Below are 26,301 nucleotides of genomic sequence, written 5' to 3' on the forward strand. Positions count from 1 at the left end.
TTGAGGCCCGTGTGGTGGCTCACACCTATAGTCCCTAGCTACTTGGGAGGCTGAGGTGGGAAGATCGCTTGAGCCCAGTAGGTGGGGCTGCAGTGAGCTATGATGGCACCACTGCGCTCCAACCTGGGTGACAGAGCAAGATCCCATAACAAAACCCACTATGTCAGTCAATGAGACGGGTGCTGAAGAAAAGAAGTGAAGAGGAAGTAGGAGAGAAACCATTTTTTCTGCAGACTTTCCAGAACAAGCAAAACCCAACTATGATGCTCTGCCAGTTGTCCTCTACCTTCATAATATAATTTGCCACATGCATGACCCAAAGCAGTGTTTCTTACACGGCAGACCGTGACTCATCAGCGAGTCCTGGAACTAACGTAGCGATCACAACCAGCATGTTTTTATAAAAAATAAAAAATAGAACAGAACCTATGTTAAGGCATCACACTTACTACTTATAAAGGTGTCATTTCCTGAAACTTTTGTATATTCCAGATTACAATGTAAAATGTATTTCTTAGTTTGGGCCATGTCAAAACTAAGGAAACTTGGGAAGTCACTGACCTAAATAAACAGGGTATTTGTTTTCTCGTCGCTGTCCTTGTAACCAGACTGTTGAGAATACAGACATATTGACTAGCACGTGTGTTTCAAATCCAATTTAAGAGTAGAACACCTTTTTGGATAGAATATTAGAATCCACCTTGTTAAACAAGAGAAACTGAGGCTTAAATAAAGACAGCATGTCTTTCTAGCTCAAGGATTCTTAGCAACAGCAGAATTAATGGCACAAGACTTCTCTCCCTGACACTTGAGACTGCAGTGGCAATTCTTACGGTTGGCACAGCCTGGTGAGTGGTCTTTACTTTCCTTACTGGCAGTTATTATCCTGCTGGCTTTAACAAGCCTTTCAGCAAACCCCTAGCCTAGAAAGATTCGAAGGGCAATATTTTGAAATGGGAACATGAACTGAAATAACCATGTTTGACTTAACCCTTTTAAATCAGAGACGATGCTCACAGCGAAAGCAAAACACCTTCCCAATACTTGTCTCTGAGACCGAGAGACTCTCTGTTTAATTCTTTTCTTGCCTGAATATTTCTTCAGATTAGGGCTTCCATGAACTCTAAGAATATTTTTAATCAAAAATAGTGACCTCTAAGGTAATGGTAATAAGCGGAAATTATCCAAAGACGTATAAAGAAAGAGTTGAGAATGTCCCCCCACCACCTCCTCCTCCTGCCTGAGATAACCAATGTGAACTGCCCTGGTTTGTATCTTTCCACATTCTTTTTCATATCCAAGCATATTCAAACATATATCCCTACGGTGAAATGAGAATATAGTGTGCCAATAAACTATTCTGAAACTCGCTTTTCTCAACAAATACTTCATGGACATCCGTCCAAGTCTGCTTCTCAACAGCTACGTAATATTCCAGGTATGAATACCATAATGTATTAAATCAGTTCTGTATTTTTTCTGTTGTTTCCAAATTTTTGTCAACTTAAACAATCCTACTTTAAGCATCAAAGTACACATATCATACGGTGCTTTTATTGCTATAAGATAGATTCCCAACAGTTACCTGAATAAGTCAAAATATTTGTTTTAGTATTAATAGACATTGTCCGATTACTCTTTAAATAGATTGTAGTAATTCACACTCCCACCAGCAATGGAGAAGTGCCATTTCTCTGCATCTTTACAAGCACTGAATATTAACCTCTCTTTTTAAGTTTTAGTTTCTATTTTAACTAGAAAACACATATTTAGTGGCCGGGCACAGTGGCTTATGCCTCCCAGCACTTTGGGAGGCCAAAGCGAGTGGATCACTTAAGGTCAGGAGTTTGAGACCACCCTGGCCAACATGGCAAAACCCTGTCTCTACTAAAACTACAAAAATTAGCCAGGCGTGGTGGCACGTGCCTGTAATCCCAGCTACTCAGGAGGCTGAGGCAGGCGAATCACTGGAATCCAGGAGGCAGAGGTAGAGGTTGCAGTGAGCCAAGATCACACCACTGCACTCCAGCCTGGGTGACAGAGCAAGACTCTGTCTCAAAAAAAAAAAAAACAGAAAACACATGCTTATCAACACTTAGAATCCCCTTACATGAATAAGGGAGAGCTTGACATATAAAAATTTTTCATATGAAAATTCTTGGCAGTTTTTTCTGTTTTCTACATGACGTATAACCTTTTATAATTATGTAACATTAATTAAAATACACCATGCCAACACCTGTGAAAAGAAGGGAAAAATAAAGTATATATATACAGTGATTTCTGTTAAATATTATATTTAACAAGATACATTTCCCTTTCCATTGTGGATCAAGTTAATTAACATAAAATGCTCTTTACCAAGAGCTATGGGATTTGAGGCTCAGTTGCTGAGATTCAGTATTTCAGTGCTGCAGTGTTTCTTATTTTCTTGCTTTGGTCACATATAAAACTCTTACATGATTCTGACATTCAGTGAATAAAGGTCAGAGACATATTACTTTAGACATTGAATCAAATTAATACTTCTACCAAAATATTCTTAAAACCCATTTTTAAGTAACTATTGCAAAAGCTGTATTAGCATAAACCATTTCTTCCAGCTACTTGGGAAACTAAGGGGAAAGGTACCTATTGAGTACATGTTTGTCTTCACAGCATTAGTAGCAATGTGGGAAAATTCCAGAAAAAAAATGCAAAAAGCCAGGCTTTCCAAATCAGTCATGCAAGGTATTTTTTCAAGAGCAGGAGTTGGCCTAGATCACATGTGGTTTGCTGAGTCCCGGTCCTGGCATCATAAAGCTGAGAAAATACAGTGTAGGTTTGAAGCCGAGACAACAGCAGAGTAACAAAAAACACATGGTTGGAGTGGGATCCACATGGGAAAAGCAACCCTGAGATGGAAGTTAACGAAGTGTATATATAGATTTACTTATATATGTATTTATTATATTTACACATACAGTGTGTCTATATATACACACTATTATCTGGTCTTTATTAAGATTTGCTTTATTATAGAAGAAAATGAAAAGGAAATTACCTGAGATTGTAAATCCTTTCTAATTACAAAGGTAGTATCAATAAATGTCAAGTATCAATAAATGTCAAGTATCAATAAATGTCAGCCTCTTAAAGGAGGTCTGGGATGGAATGAACAAACAATTCGTATATCCTTTTTTTTTTTTTTAACTCACCATTATCACAAGGCTTAAAATATTTGTACTCTGTAACTCAGCTGCTAAATGTATATATATCGAGGAGCTACAAGTGAATTTCATTCTTTTGTATATTTTCCAGAGTTTATACAATAAACATTTTGCCTTTTAAAATGAGAGCAAAAAGGATACATTAGTATTGGCCTTGAATCAAATAAATTTCTTCTGAATCTCAACATGACATACACAGAAACAGTCAACAAGTTTTGTCATAAAAGAACAATGACAGCACATGTATTTGACAGCGGTTTTTTTTTTTTTTTTTTTTTTTTTTTTTTTGAGATGGAGTCTCACTCTGTTGCCCAGGCTGGAGTGCAGTGGCACTATCTCGGCTCACTGCAACCTCCGCCTCCCAGGTTCAAGCAATTTTCCCACCTTAGCCTCCTGAGTAGCTGGGACTACAGGCACTCACCAACACACTGGGCTGATTTTTGTGTTTTGTAGAGACGGTTTCGTCATGTTGGTCAGTCTGGTCTCGAACTCCTTTGATAGGTGTTTTTTATCTTAGGTGTTCAGTAAATCATTTGATTAATTCTTAGCCCTCAGAACAAAGTAATAGTATTGGCTTTGGCCTCAGCCTACTATTGTCCATTGATGAAGCTGTTGCAGGAAGAGCCCCAAGGTCCCAAGCATCAAACCTAGTACTGGGTGACAGTTCATCAGTCGAACATGGCATGACAGGGAAAAGGCCTGGCACCGAGAAGCAGAATTTCCAAGAGTATGAGTGAATGAATGATGGTGGCCAGTGGAAGGAAATTATGAACATGTGTATTCCCCAAGCATGCAGAAAAACACATTAGTTTAAAACATGTAAGCTTAGCAGAAAACTGGCAGGAAGAAATAAAAGGATCTATATTTTAAAAGTAGTAAAGGGAAATAGTTGAGAAAAATGCTGTTTTCTCTATTAGAAAGTCTGACATACACCATGTGAAATTGTAGGGATGTGGCCACTTCCAAGTAGATGATCTGGTGTACAAAACTCAGTATTACTCTCTCCTTTTGTTTTTGCAGGTAAAAAGGGGTCACTATGGAGTTCAAAGGACAGAACTCCTACCTGGTGACCGGGACAACCTGGCCATTCAGACCCGGGGTGGCCCAGAAAAGCATGAAGTAACTGGCTGGGTGCTGGTGAGTACCAGAACCAAGAGCTGGCAAGAGTTTCATTCTTAGCATTAGACATAAGCGGACCTGGCAAAGGTGCCTGATGTACTGCCAGCCTGAAGGTGCTTGCTCTTCCACATCTCTTTGGAATAGCTTTACCATGGAGTCGCTGCTTCTCTTTCAGAGAAACTAAAGGAAAAGTGCTTTATTGCATGTTTTGAAAACAACCAATGAATTAACAAGAACTACTGTTTTCCTAAGAGTTCAAAGCAAAATCCTTACACAGAGCCGCATGGCCCAAGCATCGTTTTAACTCATTATTGATTAATAAATACCTTATTTTACTTGACCCTTGATATTCATGGAGAATACTTTGATCATATACCCTTATCAAGGTTGCCCTCAAACCGATAATGTGTACCTATCTAGTTTTTAACCTATGCAGTATGATCAAAAGTTGTCCATTACATTTCCTGAGATGACTCCTCAGCAAACCAAATGTAGTAGCTATCGAAGTCTCCTAGCACAGGACTTGCACTACTTCTGGCAGCACCTTTGCTATGAATCCCCAGGTCATCTTAGGAAACTTATGAAATAATGACCTCATTGGAACCACTGACAAAAGAGAAGACCACCACAGAGGAATACTATATCCTTTTTCTTTCACAGGTATCTCCTCTAAGTAAGGACGATGCTGGAGAATATGAGTGCCATGCATCCAATTCCCAAGGACAGGCTTCAGCATCGGCAAAAATTACAGTGGTTGATGCCTTACATGAAATACCAGTGAAAAAAGGTACACAACAAATCTCACAGCCATTTAAAAATGACTAGTACATTTGCTTAAAAAAGAACAGAACTAATTATGAAAGTATCAGACATAGCTATTAATGAAATTCTGTAGTTAGGAATCCATAAGGGCCATTAAGTATGCCATTAAAATGTAGAGCACGAGACTCCAAAAGATTATCTGGATGGGTGACTGAACGTCGTTATTATGACTTAGATGCTTTTACCTTATCTAACATGTAAGAGTCAAAACTCAAACTTGCCTGGAATGGCTTCTATTTCCCATAGCTTTCTACCTATCTACTTGGCATTTTCCCTTTGTGTCGTGACTATTATATTAAATTCCCATTTAAAAGAAAACGATTGTGGGCAATTCTCACCCTTCACTTTTGCTTTTAAAAGAAAAAGCCAGAAAGAGAGTATACTGGCAAATGCCCACTTCTGTTCTGTCTCCCCTTCCTTCACTGCCAAAAAACTTCCTCTGAAGAACCCATCCTGAGTGTCATAGCAGTGCTACTTTACATTTATATAGTTCTACGAAACTGATGTCTGAATTGGCTTTCCCTTAGACAAAAGAACAAAATTTACCATCAGCATGTCAAACCATTCCACTGTGCAGATCACTCAGCTGTGATATGAAAATAAAGTAAAGAAGCATGTGGTCAGATTCTCTTCAGCCATAATGTGTAATGCCAGGCAATGAAACAGAGCAGTAGCTAAGAGTCAAGCCATGCGTTTGAGTCTCAGCTCTGCTACTAATTTTTCCTCCACTTTACCTTTTGAAGATCTGGACTACAAAGGAAAGGTCTTTAACCTCTCTGAATCTCATTTGTGAAATGTGCTCTTCCAGTTCTATAATAAGATGTACCTTTGATGCATCAACCAATACAGCAAAATTGCCTTTCATGGCTAAAATCATGTAACTCGAGTTCCACAGAGCACTCCAGCATATTATTTATACAATTACTCATATATCCTTTATCCCCACATTTTAACATCTTCATTTATTTGGAAACACTCAACTACCTGACAGTTCAAAAGTCAACCACATCCCTATATGTAACTAATTTTTATCTTTTTTTTTTTTTTAAACAGGTGAAGGTGCTGAGCTATAAACCTCCTGAATATATTAGTCTGCATGGTTAAAAGTAGTCATGGATAACTACATTACCTGTTCTTGCCTAATAAGTTTCTTTTAATCCAATCCACTAACACTTTAGTTATATTCACTGGTTTTATACAGAGAAATACAAAATAAAGATCACACATCAAGACTATCTACAAAACTTTATTATATATTTACAGAAGAAAAGCATGCATATCATTAAACAAATTAAACTACTTTTTTTTATCACAACACAGTACATTATTTGTCATTTTTTAAAAGCCACACAATAGAAACAAGACACCAAGATATTTTTATCTTGTTGAGTCTTGTAAAATAGCTAAACACTCATCATTCGCGGTGCAATACTCATAGACATAAGTTCCTGAAACAATAGTTTGCATGCATAAGGCATTCGCACCAAAGAAATCTGAAAAGAAAAAACAAATAGTAATTAGCAGAATTGTACTGAAGTGACTCCACTTCTCTACCCCAGAAAAAGGCAAAGATCTGGTACTGCAGATAACGAGTAAATGAGTGGAGCTGAGAACACGCACTCTGCTACCTCGGCTTATGGTGGTTCTTTCTCCTAGGCTTTGGTATTTTACCCTTTCTGCCAGACATAATTTATATTCACCCACCTCAACTAAAAGGTTTTTAAAAACTCATTGTTTAAAATCCCTTGTACAAAGTCTTATTATTTCCAAAAGATAATAGCTTAGAGAAATTACCACACTAAAACCTAAACTGGTTTTTAGAAAAATCAAATTATCTTTTTCATATTTAGAACTAGGAATCTTACAGAAGCATGCTATCAAAATTGTAAAAATGCCAATCTGTTCCACTACACTAAATCTGCCTGGATAATCAGACCAACATAGTTTCCTCTAAACAAACATCAACTGCCAGTAAAGTCTATACACACCTGGGTTTTATTGCGGCAGCCCCTGCATTCATACGTATGGGTCCTGGTGTTGGCAATCGCCATTATTCCACAAAGATTGCAAACATGAACCTGATATGGATCTGATGCTTCAAACAATCTTTCCCTTAAAAACTGGGCTGCTCCGTGGGCAATCTGACAATCTCGTTCCATTTCTCCAAAACGCAGGCCACCGTCACTGTTAAGAGAAAAAAATTATTACTTTGTACTTATTTTTTATTATAAATACTGCCTTGAATAATGGCAAAGGTGGAGAATAATATTTGCAAAGAAGGAGAACTAGGCTAATTTTTATACCCTAGCATTCTCTCTACTGGTGGGGAGAAGAGAAATCTACCAACTATTTGATGTGCATTAGAAAGTCCCCAAATGGGCTAAGCAAAGTGGCTCACCCCTGTAATCCCAGCACTTTGGGAAGTGGACTGGGTGGATCTCTTGAGCTCAGGAGCCTGGGCAACATGGCAAGACCCTATCTCTATTTTTTAACAAATAAAAATAAAAAAAGAAGGCCCCCAAATGGAGTAGATACATTAGATTCTTAAGTACAGCATTTAATTTTCCTCATAAGATACAATAACGCATAGAGTGGAGGTTCATCATGCTATCATTTAACTTTCTAGAATTCAACTCTAAACTAAAAAAATGAATAATGAAAAAGACAATCTAAATAAGGCAGCTTGTCAATGGAATGACTGTCCCAGGCAATCAACCTTGAAATCATAAACACATGTTGGCTGAAGTAATGGAAAGAACAGGTAAATGATAATAGGTTTCCACAACATAAGAAGTGAAATGCATTATTCAGATGGCCAGGCTAATAGATGGTGATGGCTTCCTTAACATACTTAATATCCAAAATACACAAAATAAAACCAGTGGGTTTATAATGATACTCCCCCAAAACAAAAAAAATCATTGGTCGACTTTGGACCACTGATCTGGATCATTAGAAAACCAACTCGCTATTATGAAAACTGGTAAATAAAAGAAGAGAATCAAGCATTTATTCCTGCCCTTACTATAGGAACTACGTCACTAGGTAACCAAACAGTTGAGGAAACAAAGTTTTAGAAGTAGTCTGGCTAAAAAACTGAAGAAGAAATGAGAAAAAAATAGAATGGTATCAGTTTGAAATCTCTATTTAATTAAGGTCTTTAGGTAGTGATCATTAATAGCTGCTAAAAATCATAAAAAGAAAGGCAACCAGATACTGGAAGTATAGAATACCACCTATGAAGTATTACTGCCAAAAAACTCAAACCCTGAATCTCAAGCCTCAAGATCTAATTATTTACAAAACAAAACAAAACAAAACGAAAAAAGCAGGAATGCACAGCACTTGGGATGCAAGCAGCAAAATTCAGTCTCAAGCCCTGGACAAACAGTCCAGATTCTTCAACAAATAAATTACAAGGGGAAAAAAAAGGTTGGAAGGCAACCAATAAATTCAAAAAAGGACTTATGGGTCACTATCAATCAATTGCAAAGCATGGACCTTATTTGTATACTGATTGAAACCAACAAACCATTAAAACACTTATGCGATATTCAGGGAAATGTAAACCTGGATATTTAATATTAAGGAGGTACTGTGGTTAGGTTTAACATCCTAATCTTCTAGAGCAGAGGTTCTCAGAGTGTGGTTTATGGACCTCCTGAGAGTCAAAGTTATTTTTAATAGTAATACTAACAACATACATTTGCTTCTTTCACTGTGTTTACATTTGCACTGATGGTGGAAACATGAATAAAACTGCTGGCACCTTAGCAGAACTCAGGGTAGTAGAACCAAACATTACTAGCAGTCATATTCTCCATTCAAGTGAAGGGGAGAAAAACCAGTTTTACTGAAAAATGTCCTTAATGAAGCAGTGAAAATAAATAGTTTTATTAAACTTTGACCGTTGAGTACACATCTCTTTCATATCCTGTACCTTTTAAAAAATGAAAGTCCTCAAACAGGCACGATGGCCCACACCTATAATCCCAGCACTTTGGGAGGCCAAGGTGAGAGGCTGGATTGAGCCCAGGAGTTTGAGACCAGCCTGAGCAACATAGTAAGACCCAGTCTCTATGTAAAAAATAAACTAAAATAAAATGGAACATTTCATAAGCACTTCTACTGTATAGTGAAGACGACTGTCTTGAACAAAAGCACTTGCATGATTCTGAACTACTCCCTTTTATCATGGAATATCTTTTTTACTCGAATAGCCAGCTGACACCAACTAGGTTAACTCATCAACATGTTAACACCCATTATGTTAATTCAGACTTAGAATTAAGTTGACGATGCTGTAGATATTTGGCAGACAAAGAAATAAACAAGAAGAAATGAAAGCAAACAAAAACATAAGTCTTTTACTCTGAGGAAAATTTAAGTATTTGCTGAAAATGATTAAAATTGTGAGCTTCAAGCAAAAATCAGAATTTTAGGAAACTTCTATGCACCACTATGGGCTTGATAGCTCCCTGACATATTTAAAGGCTTTTCTAATGACATCAGTAGTCATATTAACAAATGCAATTTTTTTATTATGATGAAATATGTCAACATTTGAAAATCTGCATAACTCAGCAAACCAATTATTTTCCAAATGACCAATTAGGATGCTACAAAATATGCATGTGTAAAAGATACATTTGAAGTACAAGACAAACCAATGAACTTTAAATGTAAAAAATGCAGAAGGTTCATTCATATGGTTTCAGTTTCTACATCAAAACCAATCTTTGAGAAACAACAACTTATCATTTTGGTGTAGCATCAAAAAAATATCCATAGACCAGGCGCCTTGGCTCATGCCCATAATCCCAGCACTTTGGGAGGCCAAGGCAGACAAGTGGATCACCTGAGCTCCAGAGTCTGAGACCAGCTGGGAGACATGGCGAAATCCTGTCTCTACTAAAAAATATGAAAAATTAGCTGGGCATGGTGGCACATGCCTGTAGTCCCAGCTACTTGAGGCTGAGGTGGGAGGATCACCTGAGCCTGGAATGTAGAGGCTGCAGTGAGCTGTGATTGTGCCACCACACTCTAGCCTAGGGAACAGGGGTGAACCTGTCTCAAAAAAAAAGGGGGGACGGGGGCAGGGGCTGGGCGCAGTGGCTCTTGCCTGTAATCCCAGCAATTTGGGAGGCCAAGGCAGGCGGATCACTTGAGGCCAAGAGTTTGAGACCAGCCTGGGCAACATGGTGAAACCCTGGCTCTACAAAAAATACAAAAATTAGCTGGACTTGGTGGTGCACACCTGTAATCCCAGCTACTCAGGAGGCTGAGGCACGAGAATCGCTTGAACCCAGGAGGTGAAGGTTGCTGTGTGCCAAGATCACACCACTGCACTCCAGCCTGGGCGAGAGTGAGACTGTCTCAGAAAAAAAAAAAAAAAAAAAAAATCAAAATATTCCTCTCTTTCCAACCACTTATCTGCATGAAATCAGAGTTTCCTCATATACTTAAATATAAAAAATAAAATACTACAATGGAATGAATGCAGAAGTAGATGTAAGAATCCAGCTGTTTCTATTAAGCCAAGTCATTAGAGAGATTCACAAAAATGTAAACCAATGTTATTCTTGTTACTAAATTCATCTGGAAAATAGATATATTTTTCATTAAACATGGTTTTTTGTTTTGTTTTGTTATCGAGACAGTCTCACTCTGTCGCCCACGCTGGAGTGCAGTGGCGTAATCTTGGCTCACTGCAACCTCTACCTCCTCGGTTCAAGCAATTCTTCCCTCAGGCTCCTGAGTAGCTGGGATTACAGGCGTGAGCCCCGCGCCCAGCCAAAACATGTTATTTATATTAACATGTAATGAGCTTATTAGCATTTTTTAAATAATAAATTTAAAATCTCAGCTTTAACTTCTAATATGATAAGTATCAATACAACTCACATAAAACAAAAGCATTGTGGGTTCCTGGGATCAAGAGATTTGAGAACCATTCTTTTAAAGATATACACTGAAACATTTATAGGAGAAATTATATGATGTCTGGACTTTGCTTAAAAATAATCAAGAGGGCTGGGTGCAGTGGTTTAGGCCTGTAATTCCAATACTTTGGGAGGCTGAGGCTGGAGGATTGTGGCCATGAGTTCAAGTTCAGCCTGGGCAACATAGTGAGACCTCATTTCTACAAAATTTTTTTTGTTTTTTGTTTTGAGACGAAGTCTTACTCTGTTACCCAGGCTGGAGTGCAGTGGTATGATCTCAGCTCACGGCAACCTCCGCCTCCCAGGTTCAAGCGATTCTTAGGCCTCAGCCTCCCGAGTAGCTGGGATTACAGGTGTGTGCCCAACTAATTTTTTGTATGTTTAGTAGAGACAGTGTTTCGCCATGTTGACCAAACTGGTCTTGGACTTCTGACCTCAGGTGATCTACCCGCCTTGGCCTCCCAAAGTGCTGGGATTGCAGACATGAGCCACTGTGCCTGGCCTCTACAAAAAAAATTTTTTTTTTAAAAAAGGTGTAGTGGCATAGGCCTGTAGTAAAAAAAAGGTTGGAGGGCAACCAATAAATTCAAAAAAGGACTTAAGAAACAATATCAATTTAGTTACTTGGGAGGCTAAGGTAGGAGGATTGCTTGTGCCCAGTTCAAGGCTGCAGAGAGCCATGGTCATGCCACTGCACTCCAGCCTGGGTGACAGAGTGAGACTCTGCCTTTAAAACATGATGATAATATCAAAAGTTAGAAGGATAGAGATGAATGCAACAAGACTGGCCATCAGTCGATAATTGTTGAAATGGGGGTAACAGGCACACAGGCATTCATTATACCACTATCTCCATTTTGGTGTGTTGACATTTTTCATAATATAAGGTTAATTAATAATAACGATGATGATACAGTTCTTACCGAGATCTACCCTCCATGGGCTGTCTATTGAGGATCTGAATAGGTCCCCTAGCACGAGAGTGAATCTTATCATCCACCATATGCTTCAATCGCTGGTAATAAGTGGGGCCAATAAATATTTGTGATGTGATTTTTCGACCAGTGAACCCATTGTATAGGACCTGCAACAAACACAGATTTTGAAGTGTAGACCTAAAATTTAAAAAACGTCAAAGAAGATATGTGCATATATTGTGTAACTCCATTTATATAAAAAAGCACAGAACTAATCTAAAATGTTAGCAATTAAGAGAGTAGTTAGCTTGGGGTGGGAGTGGAAAGGTAGCGACTGAAAAAGGTTGTCGCTGCCTTCACATTTTTAGATCTTGGTGCTAGTCATGCAGCTGTGCTTACTTTGTGAAAATTCATCAAGCTGTACATCTCTAGATGTGCACATATTATACTTCAATAAAAGGTTATATTGTTTCAGAATAAAACTACACACATACAAAAAAACACAAATGACAAATTACTACTATAAGAGCAAATATACCTCATTTCCTCTGAGATGATAGCCATAATCAGATAAAAGATTAGAAATCTTCTGCACGTTAACAGCATCATTAAATGGAGTGGCATCACCAATTTCACCCTTGTTAGCCGATACCTTTTTTTTAAAAAAAAAAAAGTACTCTTTAAAATGTTGCTTCAGTCTGTCTCCACCTAAAAGTCATATCAATAAAAATGCATTCAAAAAAATTTTAAATACTTTTAAAATTTGAAAGTATTTAAGTATTTTAAAATTAAAAGACTTTGAACTCGAAATGTATGTTATGGAAAGCTGTGATATATTAAGGTTCATTTTATAATCTTACACAAAATATTTAGAACAAATGAACCTGCTTAAAAAAGAAAAACTCTTAAGTATTCCAACAGAAGTCGATCCATGGGATCAAGTACAAAAAGACTGAGACTCATAAGTACTTCAGATGGCTCAAGGAAATGACATTTTAATGCCCTAAAACCAAGCCATCCACATGTTAAAGTATTGCCACTTTACCTTAAAAGAATACTTAAAAATAGAAAACCTCCACCAAAAGATGCATGTAGAGCTGATAATAGAACTATAAAATTATTAAGTTCACATTGAACTCTCCATCAATAAATTAACTCTTCATCTATAGAAAAGAACCAGTCAAAAGGAAAACCACATATGTAAGTATTAGTTGAATGTAGTATATCTCACAAAAATCCTGACTTGTGTATAACTGCAAATTGCCAAAAAAAAAAAAAAAATGGCAGAATCATAATCAATTTGAAAGCAGAAAAGTAAATCTCACACTAGCTTTTTACAAAATACTCTGGCTCAAATTTGAGAGCAATCACCTATCAGAGTTTTAGAAGAAGTATCAGCTTAGAATCTATATTTTTGAAGAACATCTCTTACCTTCCCTTGAAGGCATTCAATTAAGTGACCAATAGTCATACGAGAGGGGATGGCATGGGGATTGATGATGATATCAGGGGTGATACCTTCACAGGTGAAAGGCATATCCTATAAAGAAAAATTTTAAAAGGGACTTAAAGATGCATATACTAAACTAGAACTGACACCCCCTCCCAAATGAATTACTGTATGTCCCATATTCTGTTTCAACATGGTATGTTCATATACTTATTCAACAATAAAATAAAAAAGTTCAATCTGTATCATCTTCGAGCTCTTAAGTTAAAGCAAATTTTGATTTAAAAAAAAATGTTTAACAAAACTGTGATTTGGGTGTGAGGGAGATCAAAGACACCTACCTCTTGTCTATACTGAATACCACAAGTACCCTTTTGACCATGTCGACTAGCAAATTTGTCTCCAATCTGTGGAATCCTAACAGAGCGTACCTAAATTCATATAAAAATAAGTTAAGTGGATCTGGTTTACTTTCTAAGACTAGCTACATGAACAAAGTTCATACAAAGTTCAATACTCACCCTTATTTTACAAAATTTATATCCTTCCTGGTTGAGAGTTACCATAACCTGATCCACAATACCCGTCTCGCTAGTTCTGAGAAAAGTGCTACAGTCTCTCTTGGTATAGCGTCTATTAGTGCTCTCCAATTCATCTTCATTTTCAGGCAAGGTGACTGTTTTGCCTATAATAACATCATCTCCTGATACACGAACCCCTGGAGCTATCAAACCATCATCATCCAGTTTGTCATAAATGGCATGCCTCATGCCTGTGAGGAAATAGACATGGAATGTCACATAATCCCCAACAAAGATTAAAAACCACATACATGAATCAGTTCCAAGTCAGAGAGAAGGCCACAGGAATTTCTATACCATGAATCATACCCTTATTCCAAATATTACAAACTATTCTGAATTCTGTAATACCACAGTCCACACAGGAAAAAAAGAAAAAAAAAAAAAAAGTCTATGAAGAAAAAGAACATTGGAATCAGCATTGGGAAAGCAGATTCTTCCATGACAGACATTTATCAAGTGACTCTGGATATGTTTTTTTGCCATCTTCTGATTTCTATATTATAAGAGAAAGAACATCTCTGCTATCAGTGGGTACAGGAGAAAAAAATTTTTAATTAAAAAGAGAATATCTATGGATTCCCTCTGCACACATCCTCCCACAGAAATTGTGGATTTCATCTTAACTCAATCTTAACTCCAATGGACATCAATTCACTACTACACAGAACCACCCAATGGAAGGTGAGTAACAGGAAGATGGCAAAGGAAACAAAATACATTTTACTTCATGCAATTCTATTCAGAGTCAAAACTGTAGCAGAAATGTTGCATTTTCCTGGAACATCCCATCCATCCCACTGCATAAACAGTTTTTAAGTGTCTGTCAAAATAAATAACTAGAAAGTAAGTTTGAGTTTTCTACAAGAAACAACAAATGCTAGGTATCCTCTTTTCACTGGTTATTTTTTAAATGTTTACAAATAATGTGGCTGAACAAATATTATGATCACACCATAATTTGGAAAGGAAGAGGGGACAGGCGTGAAGTGTGTCCCCAGAAATTACATGACCTCTCTGATTTCCTAAACTGCCTCCTCAATGCAGGACCTACCAGGAAGGAAGGTCTGCAGCAAGCTCACTCCCAGGTGCAAAGACTTTTATCAAATACACATATTTTCTTAGATGTGAACTCTAAGAATAACATGAAAACACACTTTCATTGCACAAAAAAAAGGGGAGGGGGATGGGGGCAGGCGCAGGCTGACACAACCCATCAAAATCACTTAGGAAAACCACAGTAAGTTAACTTAGGATTCCATCATTTAAATGTTAGCGTCACTTACCCTGGCATGTTTCACGTGTAGGCTTCTCAAAAACTTCTTCTTGATCAAATCCTTTTTTAGACTCCTGTTCTTTGTATGAGCGATAGAAAACAGACCTAAAAACACATGGTTCTAAAGGTAAAGTCTATTTTTTAACAAAAGGGCTGAGACTATACCAACAATTTCTCATTTACTTGAAATTTGGGAGACAATTTAAACTATGAATCTGGGACAAGAATAACTGCATTAAGGGTCGGAGTTAAACTCTAAATGTTATCACAAGTTATACATATGTAGCATCTGACCCATAACCTTAACCACCTAGAATTACATGTCAAAATGGAAAAGACCCAGGGTCAATGAGTCCAACCTCCTACACAATTTAAGAATCCATTACAAAATAACCCTGAAAGATGGTCACCTAGGTTCTACTCAAACACTTCCAGTGAGAAGTTTTTACACTGGCCGAGCATGGTGGCTCACGCCTGTAATCCTAGCACTTTGGGAGGCCAAGGTGGGTGGATCATCTGAAGTCAGGAGTTCGAGACCAGCCTGGCCAACATGGTCTGTGCTAAAAATACCAAAAAAAAAAAAAAAAAAAAAAAAAAAAACAAGCTGGGTGTGGTGGTGCAAGCCTGTAATCCCAGGTACCTGGGAAAATGAGGCAGGAGAATCTCTTGAAACCTGGGAGGCAGAGATTGCAGTGAGCCAAGATTGCACCACTGCATTCCATTGGCAACAGCAAGTTCTGTCTCAAAAAGAAAAAAGAAGTTTTTACATTAAGCCATAATATGTATCCTCTGAGTTCTAGTGCTATCCTTTGAAACTACACAGAAAAAGGAAAATCCATTCCCCTCTACTAAATTCCCAGTTTTTAAAACAATCTTTATATGCCTTGAATTTGAGGTCTATTTGTCAATAGGACAATCAAGCTGAAGCATAATGGAAAAAAAGAGTGAAAAGAAAACACACCATAATTTTAACAGTAGTTATCTATGGATTCTAAGTTATTTTTATTTCTTCTTTAGACATTTCTATATTATCTAAATGCAAATGTATATTTCCTTACCAAAAGAAAGGCTAAAAATACTAGCATTTGAAATTCCTGAGAGATATAAGAAGTAGTATCTTCAGTTGTTTGTGACCATCAGCCAGGCCTTCTGCTTTTCTGGAGTAGTGCGTAGTTAGACTGTATTTTAAGAACTTTTTCTGAATAAAATATTAGTGTTTCCACTGTACCTGTGTTTTGACAAATTTACAAAATACAAACCTGAAGAAGCCACGGTCTACAGCTGAACGATTCATGATAACAGAGTCTTCCTGATTATATCCAGTGTATGATGCAATGGCCACAATTGAGTTGATGCCTGCAGTGAATTTAAAAAGCACATATTAAAAAAAAAAAAAAAAAAAAGCATACATTAAAACATCACCTGGAAAACAGGAAAACTGCCCTTTCTTTAAATCAACTTTAATTAAATCATATTTGCCATAAATGCTTGGGTGTTTGTTGTCACGGTAACTACCAAAGTCTATTCCTCCTAGAATAGCAATCTGTGAGGCAACTACTCTGATGGCTAAATATCTCACACAAGCAAATCCTAAGACTAGTCACTCCCAATGTATTCATTCTCATAGTAAGTGATTATACATGTGAGTCACCTCCTACTTAGAAAGTGCCTCCCCAAACCAAGTTTCATGATCCTCACAACAACTCTGTGCCATAAACAAAATAAGCATTATTATTCTCATGAATCAGAAGAGTGAATTAATAATCTACCCATGATCTCAAAATTAATAAGCAGTAGGCTCAAGCCCCAGCTCCTTGTCTCCCGATTTCTGGTTTTAGGTTTGAAACTGGTACTACCCTATTTCCCTCTCCTTGTACCACCAAAAAATTATCATATCTTTCCCGCCACAATGAAATTCTTAGTTGCTGCTGCCAAAACACTGTTTGATGAGCCCATAAAATAACTGGATACTCAACTCTCCCGTGTAATCCCAGCACTTCGGGAGGCCAAGGCAGGTGGATCACAAGGTCAAGAGATCAAGACCATCCTGGCCAACAGGGTGAAACCCCATCTCAACTAAAAATACAAAAATTAGCTGGGCGTGGTGGCATGTGCCTGTAGTCCCAGCTACTCGGGAGGCTCACACAGGAGAATCCCTTAAACCCGGGAGGTGGAGGATGCAGTGAGCTGAGATCACACCACTGTACTCCAGCCTGGTAGCAGAGTGAGAATCTGTCTCGAAAATAAAATAAATAACACAACATAACATAAAATAACTTGATATTCTTAACCTGGATATCATCATGAGGAAACAACAGTCAAACCTAAATTGAGACACAATGCAAAATAACTTTCCTGAACTCTTCACAAATGTCAAGGTCATGAAAGACAAGGAAAGACTAAGAAACTGTTCTAGATTAAGGAAACTAAAGAAACATGTAATTAAATGCAATGCACAATCCTAGATTAGCTCCTAGACCCACTAAAGACATCGTTAGGTTTGAATACAATAAAAATTGCTTTCTTTAAAAAAAAAAAAAAAAAACCATCATTAGGACAACTGGCAAAATTTGAATTGAGGACTGCTGACTATATGGATAGCAATGTTATCCTGATTTGATGGCTGCACTACAGAGAATGTCCTTGTTCTTAGGAAACACATACTGAAGAAGGAAACACATGCTTCACGCCTGCAACTTACTCTAATGTGGTTCAGGAGAAGTAATAAAAAGGGAGAGAACAATAGAGCAAATGTGGTAAAATGTTAAAAGTTTTTTTAAAGATGGTATGATGGATCGGCTGTAGTGGCTTACATCTGTAATCCTGGCACTTTGGGATGCTGAGGTGGGAAAATCACTTGAGCCCAGAAGTTTGAGACCAGCCTGGGCAACAAAGCAGACCCTATCTCTACAAAAAAAAAGAACTTCAAAATAAAGATGCCATGATGAAGTCAGGAATAACAGAACTGCAGTCCTGCCAGCCATGACTCTCCACTTACGCCAGTACCAAAGGAACATTTGCTTTCCAACCTAGTCCTTCAGTATATGTATTTTCTTCTCTAGCCATAAAGAAACTGTATTATCTAAATGTTGGAGAAAACACAGCACTGCAAGCACAGCCCAAAGATACGTGCGTACTGTGTAGACAACCTAACAGATTTTGCTTTTCTAGACAAGAGGAACCCCTTGTGGAGGATTTTGAAAGTAAGTAATTTTAACCTATGAGAATTTCCTATCAAAATGTTAGAGCCCCATTACAGTACACTAAAGATGAACTTTACTAACAAATAACAAATGTTACCCACATTCAAAGCCAAAAGTCTGTTAATACAAAAGATAACAACAGTGCCAAAGAACTCTACCATCTCCTTTAATAGTCAACACTCACACCCTTCAGATTTCTCTTCGCCATTTTACCTACCACCCAGTCTCCCTGAGATTCCCCTCCTTACCAGCTACTTCTCAAATCTTCTCTCGTGATTTCTCTTCCTGGTGTCTAAAATTGTCTGCCTCTGGCCTTTTTCTCAATCTAAATTCTCCTTAGGCAATTTCATAGTAATCTATAATTATCATTAATAAATAAAACATTTTACATCTCTAGACTTGACTTTCTTTCAAATCATGTTTGCAACTCACTGTTGTTGGAAGTTCACATCTTAGTGTTCTGACACTAAGACACTAAATCAAAATCAACATATCCAAAACAGAATTACTATCTTACCTCTAAAACCTCTTCCCCCTTCTAACATGTTCCCAATCTTATTTTTCCCCCAACCTATTCATAGTACCTCTCTTTAATCACTCAAGCCAGAAACACCAACAATATTTCCAATTCCTCTCTTCATTGTTCCACACTCGGCCATTCATCAAGCCCTATCAAGTGTATTTCAAAAGGTATCTTACCCATCATTCTTTTTCATTTCTTTAGGACCTTGCCATTTCACATTTAGACTACTGCAAAAACCCCTAAATTATCACCCTACTAAAACAGTACCTCACTGTAATCTACTCTTTATGCCGCTGTCAGAATGGTATTCCTAAAACAAATCTCTAATTGTATTACTTCCCTGATCCAAAAGGTTGGATGTGTCTCCATTTTCAAAATAAAAGTCAACCTGTTCAGGCTCTCTCCACACTGAGACCAAGCTTTCACTCCCATATATTTACACTCCACCCACACTAAGCTGACATGACTCCTAACTGTACCCATTTTTCATGACTTCATCCATCTGTGCCCTTGCTTAAACCACCTCTCAAATGCAAACACCCCTTCATCAATTTTGCTCCAATCTAAAATGCCACCTTCTCCATGAAATTGAATCTCGACTTCCAACAGGAATTAATCGCTTCCATCAGTCTGTGCTTCCAAAGGACTTTGTACCTCCACCATAAGACTTTCCACATAACTACCTTTTTATTATGTTCACGTTTCCCACCATATTATAAATTCCGCGAGAACAGACACTATGTCATATTTAATTTTTAATCCTCCCAAGCACCCAGAAAAGTGCCTTAAACATGGCAGGATCTTAAATAACGTAGAGCAAAACTGACCATACCTGCTGGCAGCTCTCTAAATCGTAGATACTCCATAGACCGTGTAGTCACAAGTGGTTTTTGAGGATAGTAGAGAACATGGGCCAATGTGTCCATGCGAACATGGAAGTTGGTGATGTAAACTCCCATAGCCTGCTTACCCATAGCAGACTGGTATGTGTTTCTAGGGGACTAAACGTAAAAATGAAAAGCAGAATCAACGAAAAGTTACTATTGCTAATGGAAAAGACTCTGACAATAAATCAGAAGAAATATGATTGGTAAAATTCCTGATTTTTTTCAAAAACAATAAGTAATAACCATTCGAAATAATCAATTACGGCTCTTAACCATGAAACACAACAGCAAGTATATCAAATGCTGATTCTGTAGGAGTTCAGAGCCTTTCATTTAAAGGCTTTTTCCCTCCAGATACGATTACAGAGTTACTTCCAATTTTTATTACTTCTCCCAATTCCTCACACCAGAAGATGAAAAGTGATACCAACCTGGTTATGATCAGGAAAGGGAATAATAGATGCACAGACACCAAGGATCATTGAGGGATGAATCTCACAGTGTGTATATGTGGAACAATAAGCTACTTCTTTCTCCTGTAAATCATCTGGAGTCATTGCAAGCATCACTGTTTCTTCTTCCAGTGTATCAATATATTCCACTACCCCACTGGCCACAAGATCCTGCCAACTAAAAAAGAATTCACTCAATTTTCTATTTCTTGAAATATTTTAACTAACTATTCCTCCTACTTAAAAGTATTCCTATATTTATATTTAAATATAGTTTATTATATATTAAATATACATATAATATATATTTTTATATATAGTTTAATATTATATATAACTGACCAACATAGTTACATGATTGTTGACAGTGAAAAAGGTAAGCTGCTGGAGAATAAGGCCTGGTAGAATACACACCTGTTACCAGTATTTACTTGTGAAGAAGAGTATAAATTGGAGGGCAATTTTTTAAATTTATTACACATATTATTTGAATGATTTTTACATTAGTATACATAACTATACATTCATTTGCTAAAAAAATATTTAAATCAGCTTCATCTTTTCACTAAATTTCTTATATTATTCATATTACATCATATTATATGTAATATATTATATTTAGATTATATAGGTTATTTCTCCTTATTACTATTAATAGATTTTAACATATCACAAAAAAAATTTTTTTGAGACAGAGTCTTGCTCTGTTGCCCAGGCTGGTACAATCAAAGCTCACTACTCCTGTATTCAAGTGATCCTCCTGCCTCAGGCCTCCTGAGTAGCTAGACTGCAGGTGCATTCCACCACACTTGACTAATTTTTTTATTTTTTGGAGAGATGGGAGTCTCCCTATATTGCCCAGACTGGTCTTGAACTCCTGGTCTCAAGCAATCCTCCCACCTTGACCTCCCAAAGTGCTGAGATTACAGGCATGAGCCACTACACCTGGGCAATCAAAAGACTTTTAAGCTTAAACAAAATCCTATTAATTATCTTGCTTCATAATAAAAGTTAAGAAAAACAAATGTGACTCCTAAAGGTACAGAGTTTTTTGGGGGCAATGAAAGTATTCTAAAATTAGATGACGGGTGCACAACCTTGCAAACATACTAAAAACCACTATTGTATACTTTTTAAAAATCATTAACTTGCCAGACGCGGTGGCTCATGCCTATAATCCCAGCACTCTGGGAGGCTGAGGCAGGCAGATCACTTGAGACCAGGAGTTCAAGACCAGCCTGGCCAACATGACGAAACCCTGTCTCTAACAAAAATACAAAAATTAGCTCGGTGTGGTGGCGCATGCCTGTAATCCCAGCTACTAGGGTGGTTGAGGCAGGAGAATTGCTTGAATCCAGGAGGTGGAGGTTACAGTGAGCCAAGATTGCATCACTGCACTCCAGCATGGGTGACAAAGTTGAGATTGTGTCATTAAAAAAAAAAAAATTAAAATTAAATAAAATTAAATTTAAAAATGGTTAATTTTATGGTATGTAAATTCTATCTCAATTTTTAATACACACATTTTTCTCACTGCATGTTTTTACCTGTAGTTGTTATATTCTCTCTCTTTCAATTGGTCAATATGCCTCTTCTTCAAAAGTAGCTTTTGTTTTTCCACAATCAGAAGTGGTCTACAAATACGGCCTGCATCTGTATAGATCCGAATCTCCCTCTCTCGAATATCTCTGATCATAGAAACCTATATATAGAAAGAAAAAAGTTCCATGAATTTTTATTTTCTCTTAGTTAAAAATACAATACAAATCCTACTGAATTTCTGGAGCAACCAATTTATCAAGTAAAATGTGCAAATCTTAGTTTACCATTGTTTAACATATTATAAATTTAGGTATCATTTAAAATTTTATGAATGAAAAAATCTAACCTTGGCAATTATAAAGCTGAACAATAATATCTGGTAATAATGTCATGCAAGTTAACGTAGGAAATATTTTTTCAATACCACAAACACTAGTACATGACAATTTCTTATTTTGGCTCTTTGCTGATGACATATATCTCATCCTACAACCTTTCAAAAACCAGCCCTATGTCACTATGCTTTGACCATACTTTCCCAGTCATTAGCCTGACTTCTCACACACACCTATCAGATGTAAGCCTGACTACTCACACCCACCATCAGACAAATGGCTTACAGTCTAGCTATCTAACAGTGGATAGCCACATGTGACTACTGAGCACATGAAATGTCGCCATTCTGAACTGAGATGTGCTGTTAAGTATAAACCACATAATGGATTTGAAAGACAGCATCAAAACAGGAAAAAAAGAATGTAAAATGGTTTATTAATAATTTTTATATTAATAGAATGTTGATATAATACTTTGGGATGTATCAAGTCAAATAAAATATGCTATTAAAGACCAGGCGCAATGGCTCATGCCTGTAATCCCAACACTTTGGGAGGCCAATGTGGGCAGATCACCTGAGGTCAGGAGTTTGAGACCAGCCTGGCAAACTTGGTGAAATCCTGTCTCTACTAAAAATACAAAAATTATCTGGGTGTGGTGGCACGCGCTTGTAATCCCAGCTCCTCAGGAGGCTGAGGTAGAAGAATCACTTGAACCCGGGAGGCAGAGGTTGCAGTGAGCCGATACCATGCCACTGCACTCCAACCTGAGTAACAGAGTAAGACCCTGTCTCAAAAAACAAAATAAAACAACAAAACATCAAGTTTTTCTCTAAAATGAAAGAGTCAAAAGACAAGAAAGAGAAAAATGTTCCAAGTTCCTAGTCTACGCCTGTCCTTAGAAAGTAATTTAAGGAGAAAACACTGTGAGCAAAAATATCATGAGTAGTATTCTAAAGTCCAAGAAGATTCTGCTTTCAAATGCACTGCCTTAAGTTCTTAGAAAACTAACGTTCCTGACAGAATATAGCTCTATGGTCTTTTTTTTTTTTTTTTTAATATAAACAGGGTCTTGATACATTGCCCCAGGCTGGTTGGTCCTAAATTCTTAGCTTTAAGCGATCCTCCCACCTCAGCCAGCCAAAGTTACGGGATTACAGGCATGAGCCACCACACCCAACCACCCTACCTCACCCACCAGGTGTTTTTGTAAACACAGTTTTATTAGTTTATGTATTACCTATGGCTGGTTCTCACTACAACAGCAGAGTTAAATACATAACACATACTGTATGATGAACAAAACCTGGGTGTGGTGGCACATACCTTGTGGTCTCAGCCACTTAGGAGACTGAGGTGGGAGGATCGCTGGGGCCCAGAAGGTAGAGGCTGCAATGAACCATGATTGTGCTACTGCATTCTAGCCTGGGCGACAGAGGGAAATCCTCTCAAAAAAAAAAAAAAAAAAAAAAAAAAAAAAAATACAGCCAACCTACTGCATAGCTCCCAACACTTTGGGAAGCCAAGGCAGGAAGGACTGCTTGAGCCCAGGAGTTCAAGACCAGCCGGGCAACATAGTGAGACCCCACCTCTTTTAAGAAATACACAGATAGAGAGAGAAAGAGACATTTTTTTGAGCTTTCTCTTAGCCTTGCCTGCCCTCAAGTGAATCACTCTCTTCCTGCCTTCAAGCTGTAAATAAGCCTGGGTCAAAATCCAGGGCCAGGCTGGGCTCAGTGGCTCACATCTGTTATCCCAGCACTTTGGGAGGCCAAGACAGGCAGACGGCTTGAGCCCAGGAGTTCAAGACCAGCCTGGCCAACTATGGCAAAACCCCATCTCTACCAAAAATACAAAAATTGGCTGGGCGCGGTGGCTCACGTCTGTAATCCCAGCACTTTGGGACGCTGAGGCAGGCGGATCACCTGAGGTCAGGAGTTCGAGACCAGGCTGGCCAACAGGGAGAAACCCAGCCTCTACTAAAAATACAAAATTAGCCAGGCATGGTGGCAGGCACCTATAATCCTAGCTACTCAGGAGGCTGAGGCAGGAATTGCCTGAACCTGGGAGGCAGAGGCTGCAGTGAGCTGAGATCATGCCAGTGCACTCCAGCCTGAGCGAGAGAGCGAGACTCTCTCTCAAAAAAATAAAAATAGAAATACAAAAATTAGCCGGGCATGGTGGTACACGTCTGTAATCCCAGCTATTCAGGAGGCTGAGGCATGAGAATTTCTTGAACCTGGGAGACAGAGGTTGCAGTGAGCTAAGATCGCAACACTGCACTCCAGCCTGGGCAACAGAGCCAGACTCTGTCCCCACCCCCGCCCCCCCGCCCCAAAAAAAACACTCAGGGCCTGCTGCTGGAAAAGGCCCAGAACAACCAAATTCTCTTCTCTGCTTTGTTAGGTACAAAGAGTAGTTACTGGCTAAGTGTGTTCAGTTTCTCTCCAAAACCACTTTCACCCAAGGTATATAGATTTGGGAAAATTAAAAGCCTGAGCTACATTCCTCAAACAGTATACTAACACCCTTATTTGGGAGAGTAATAAAGTTCACAATATATTGTAATGATTTTTTTTAATTATTATTTTATTTTTATTTTTGGAGACAGAGTCTTGCTCTGTCGCCCAGGCTGGAGTGCAATGGCACAATCTCTGCTCATTGCAGCCTCTGCCTCCCAGGTTCAAGCAATTCTCATGCCTCAGCTTCCCGGGAAGCTGGGACTACAGGCGCATGCCACCATGCCTGGTTGATTTCTTTATTTTTAGCAGAGACATGGTTTTGCCATGTTGGCCAGGCTGGTCTTGAACTCCTGACCTCAAGTAATCCTCCTGCCTCGGCCTCCCAAAGTGCTGGGATTATAGGCATGAGCCACTAGTCCCGGCCTTATTATAATGATTTTTTAAAAACCCATCCTAATCCCAAAGCACTTCAATATCCTCCAAAATCCTCCAAAATATAAAAGAATCTATTAGCGGTATATCACATTTTATTAATGAATCTCTGAATTCAAAGGATAAATCCCAGATGGTTATTCCCTTTTTAAAAGTATTCTCAGCTTTATAAAAAGATCCCCAAAAGAATTTTTACTTTAAAATATAATTTGAGTTCTAAAATATAATTTAATAATTTAAAATGTGTCAAAATTTTTGGAAGCATGTATCCAAAGATTAAGGCAAGCAATAACTTTTTTTTTTTTTTTGAGACAGAGTCTCGCTCTGTGGCCAGGCTGGAGTGCAGCGGCGTGACCTTGGCTCACTGCAACCTCCGCCTCCTGGGTTCAAGCAATTCTTCTGCTTCAGCTTCCTGAGTAGGTGGGACTACAGGTGCGCATGACCACGCCCAGCTAATTTTTGTATTTTCAGTAGAGACGGGGTTTCACCATGTTGGCCAGAATGGTCTCAATCTCTTGACCTTGTGATCCGCCCTCCTCAGCCTCCCAAAGTGCTGGGATTACAGGCGTAAGCCACCATGCCCAGGCTTTTTTTTATTTTTTGAGACAGAGTCCCACTCTATCACCCAGGCTGGAGTACAGTGGCGTGATCTCACCTCACTGTAACCCCCACCTCCTGGGTTCAAGTGACTCTCCTGTCTCAGCCTCCCCAGTAGCTGCGATTACAGGCTCGTGCCACCATGCCTGACTGATTGTTGTATTTTTAGTAGAGATGAGGTTTCACCATATTGGCCAGGCTGTGCCTGAACTCCTGACCTCAGGTGATCTACCTGCCTCAGCCTCCCAAAGTGCTGGGATTACAGGCATGAGCCACTGTGCCCGGCCTAGCAATAACTTATAATTAAATTTACACTTTACAGTTCAAGGAAATAAAGTTCAAAGAAAAGATGCCAATGCAAAGATAACTGTCACTAGTCATATGCCTTGTTTAAAAATCTCACAGACCACACCCTCTTAACTAAAGATTCTTACTTCAGACACAATGATGTCCATCTGACGTCGCAATTTCCTTAGGGTGTTCATAAGTTGTTCAGGATCTTTATGTATTCCAACCCAGCAGCCATTAACAAAAATCTTGGTTGCACTACAA

At 38.2% G+C, this 26,301-nt stretch overlaps 2 protein-coding genes across 2 annotated transcripts in view; one reads left to right on the forward strand and one right to left on the reverse strand.

Moving 5' to 3' along the window:
* Positions 1-6,465, forward strand: part of IGFBP7 (insulin like growth factor binding protein 7) — a 77,391-nt gene extending 70,926 nt beyond the window's left edge. The window contains exons 3-5 of the mRNA XM_007998604.3: positions 4,230-4,346; positions 4,989-5,115; positions 6,204-6,465. Coding sequence (XP_007996795.3) covers positions 4,230-4,346; positions 4,989-5,115; positions 6,204-6,223 — 264 coding nt within the window. The 3' untranslated portion in view covers positions 6,224-6,465. The remainder of the gene's footprint in view (positions 1-4,229; positions 4,347-4,988; positions 5,116-6,203) is intronic.
* Positions 6,381-26,301, reverse strand: part of POLR2B (RNA polymerase II subunit B) — a 49,380-nt gene continuing 29,459 nt past the window's right edge. Inside the window, exons 13-25 of the mRNA XM_073017344.1 lie at positions 26,184-26,295; positions 21,929-22,083; positions 20,361-20,559; positions 19,875-20,043; positions 16,576-16,672; positions 15,327-15,421; positions 13,981-14,231; positions 13,801-13,890; positions 13,442-13,549; positions 12,548-12,661; positions 12,016-12,176; positions 7,139-7,334; positions 6,381-6,643 (exon numbers count right to left, since the gene is read on the reverse strand). Of these exons, the coding sequence (XP_072873445.1) occupies positions 6,554-6,643; positions 7,139-7,334; positions 12,016-12,176; positions 12,548-12,661; positions 13,442-13,549; positions 13,801-13,890; positions 13,981-14,231; positions 15,327-15,421; positions 16,576-16,672; positions 19,875-20,043; positions 20,361-20,559; positions 21,929-22,083; positions 26,184-26,295 (1,837 nt within the window). The 3' untranslated portion in view covers positions 6,381-6,553. The remainder of the gene's footprint in view (positions 6,644-7,138; positions 7,335-12,015; positions 12,177-12,547; positions 12,662-13,441; positions 13,550-13,800; positions 13,891-13,980; positions 14,232-15,326; positions 15,422-16,575; positions 16,673-19,874; positions 20,044-20,360; positions 20,560-21,928; positions 22,084-26,183; positions 26,296-26,301) is intronic.

Source organism: Chlorocebus sabaeus, chromosome 7 (assembly GCF_047675955.1).
Source record: "Chlorocebus sabaeus isolate Y175 chromosome 7, mChlSab1.0.hap1, whole genome shotgun sequence".
In the NCBI taxonomy this organism is placed as follows: Eukaryota; Metazoa; Chordata; class Mammalia; order Primates; family Cercopithecidae; genus Chlorocebus; species Chlorocebus sabaeus.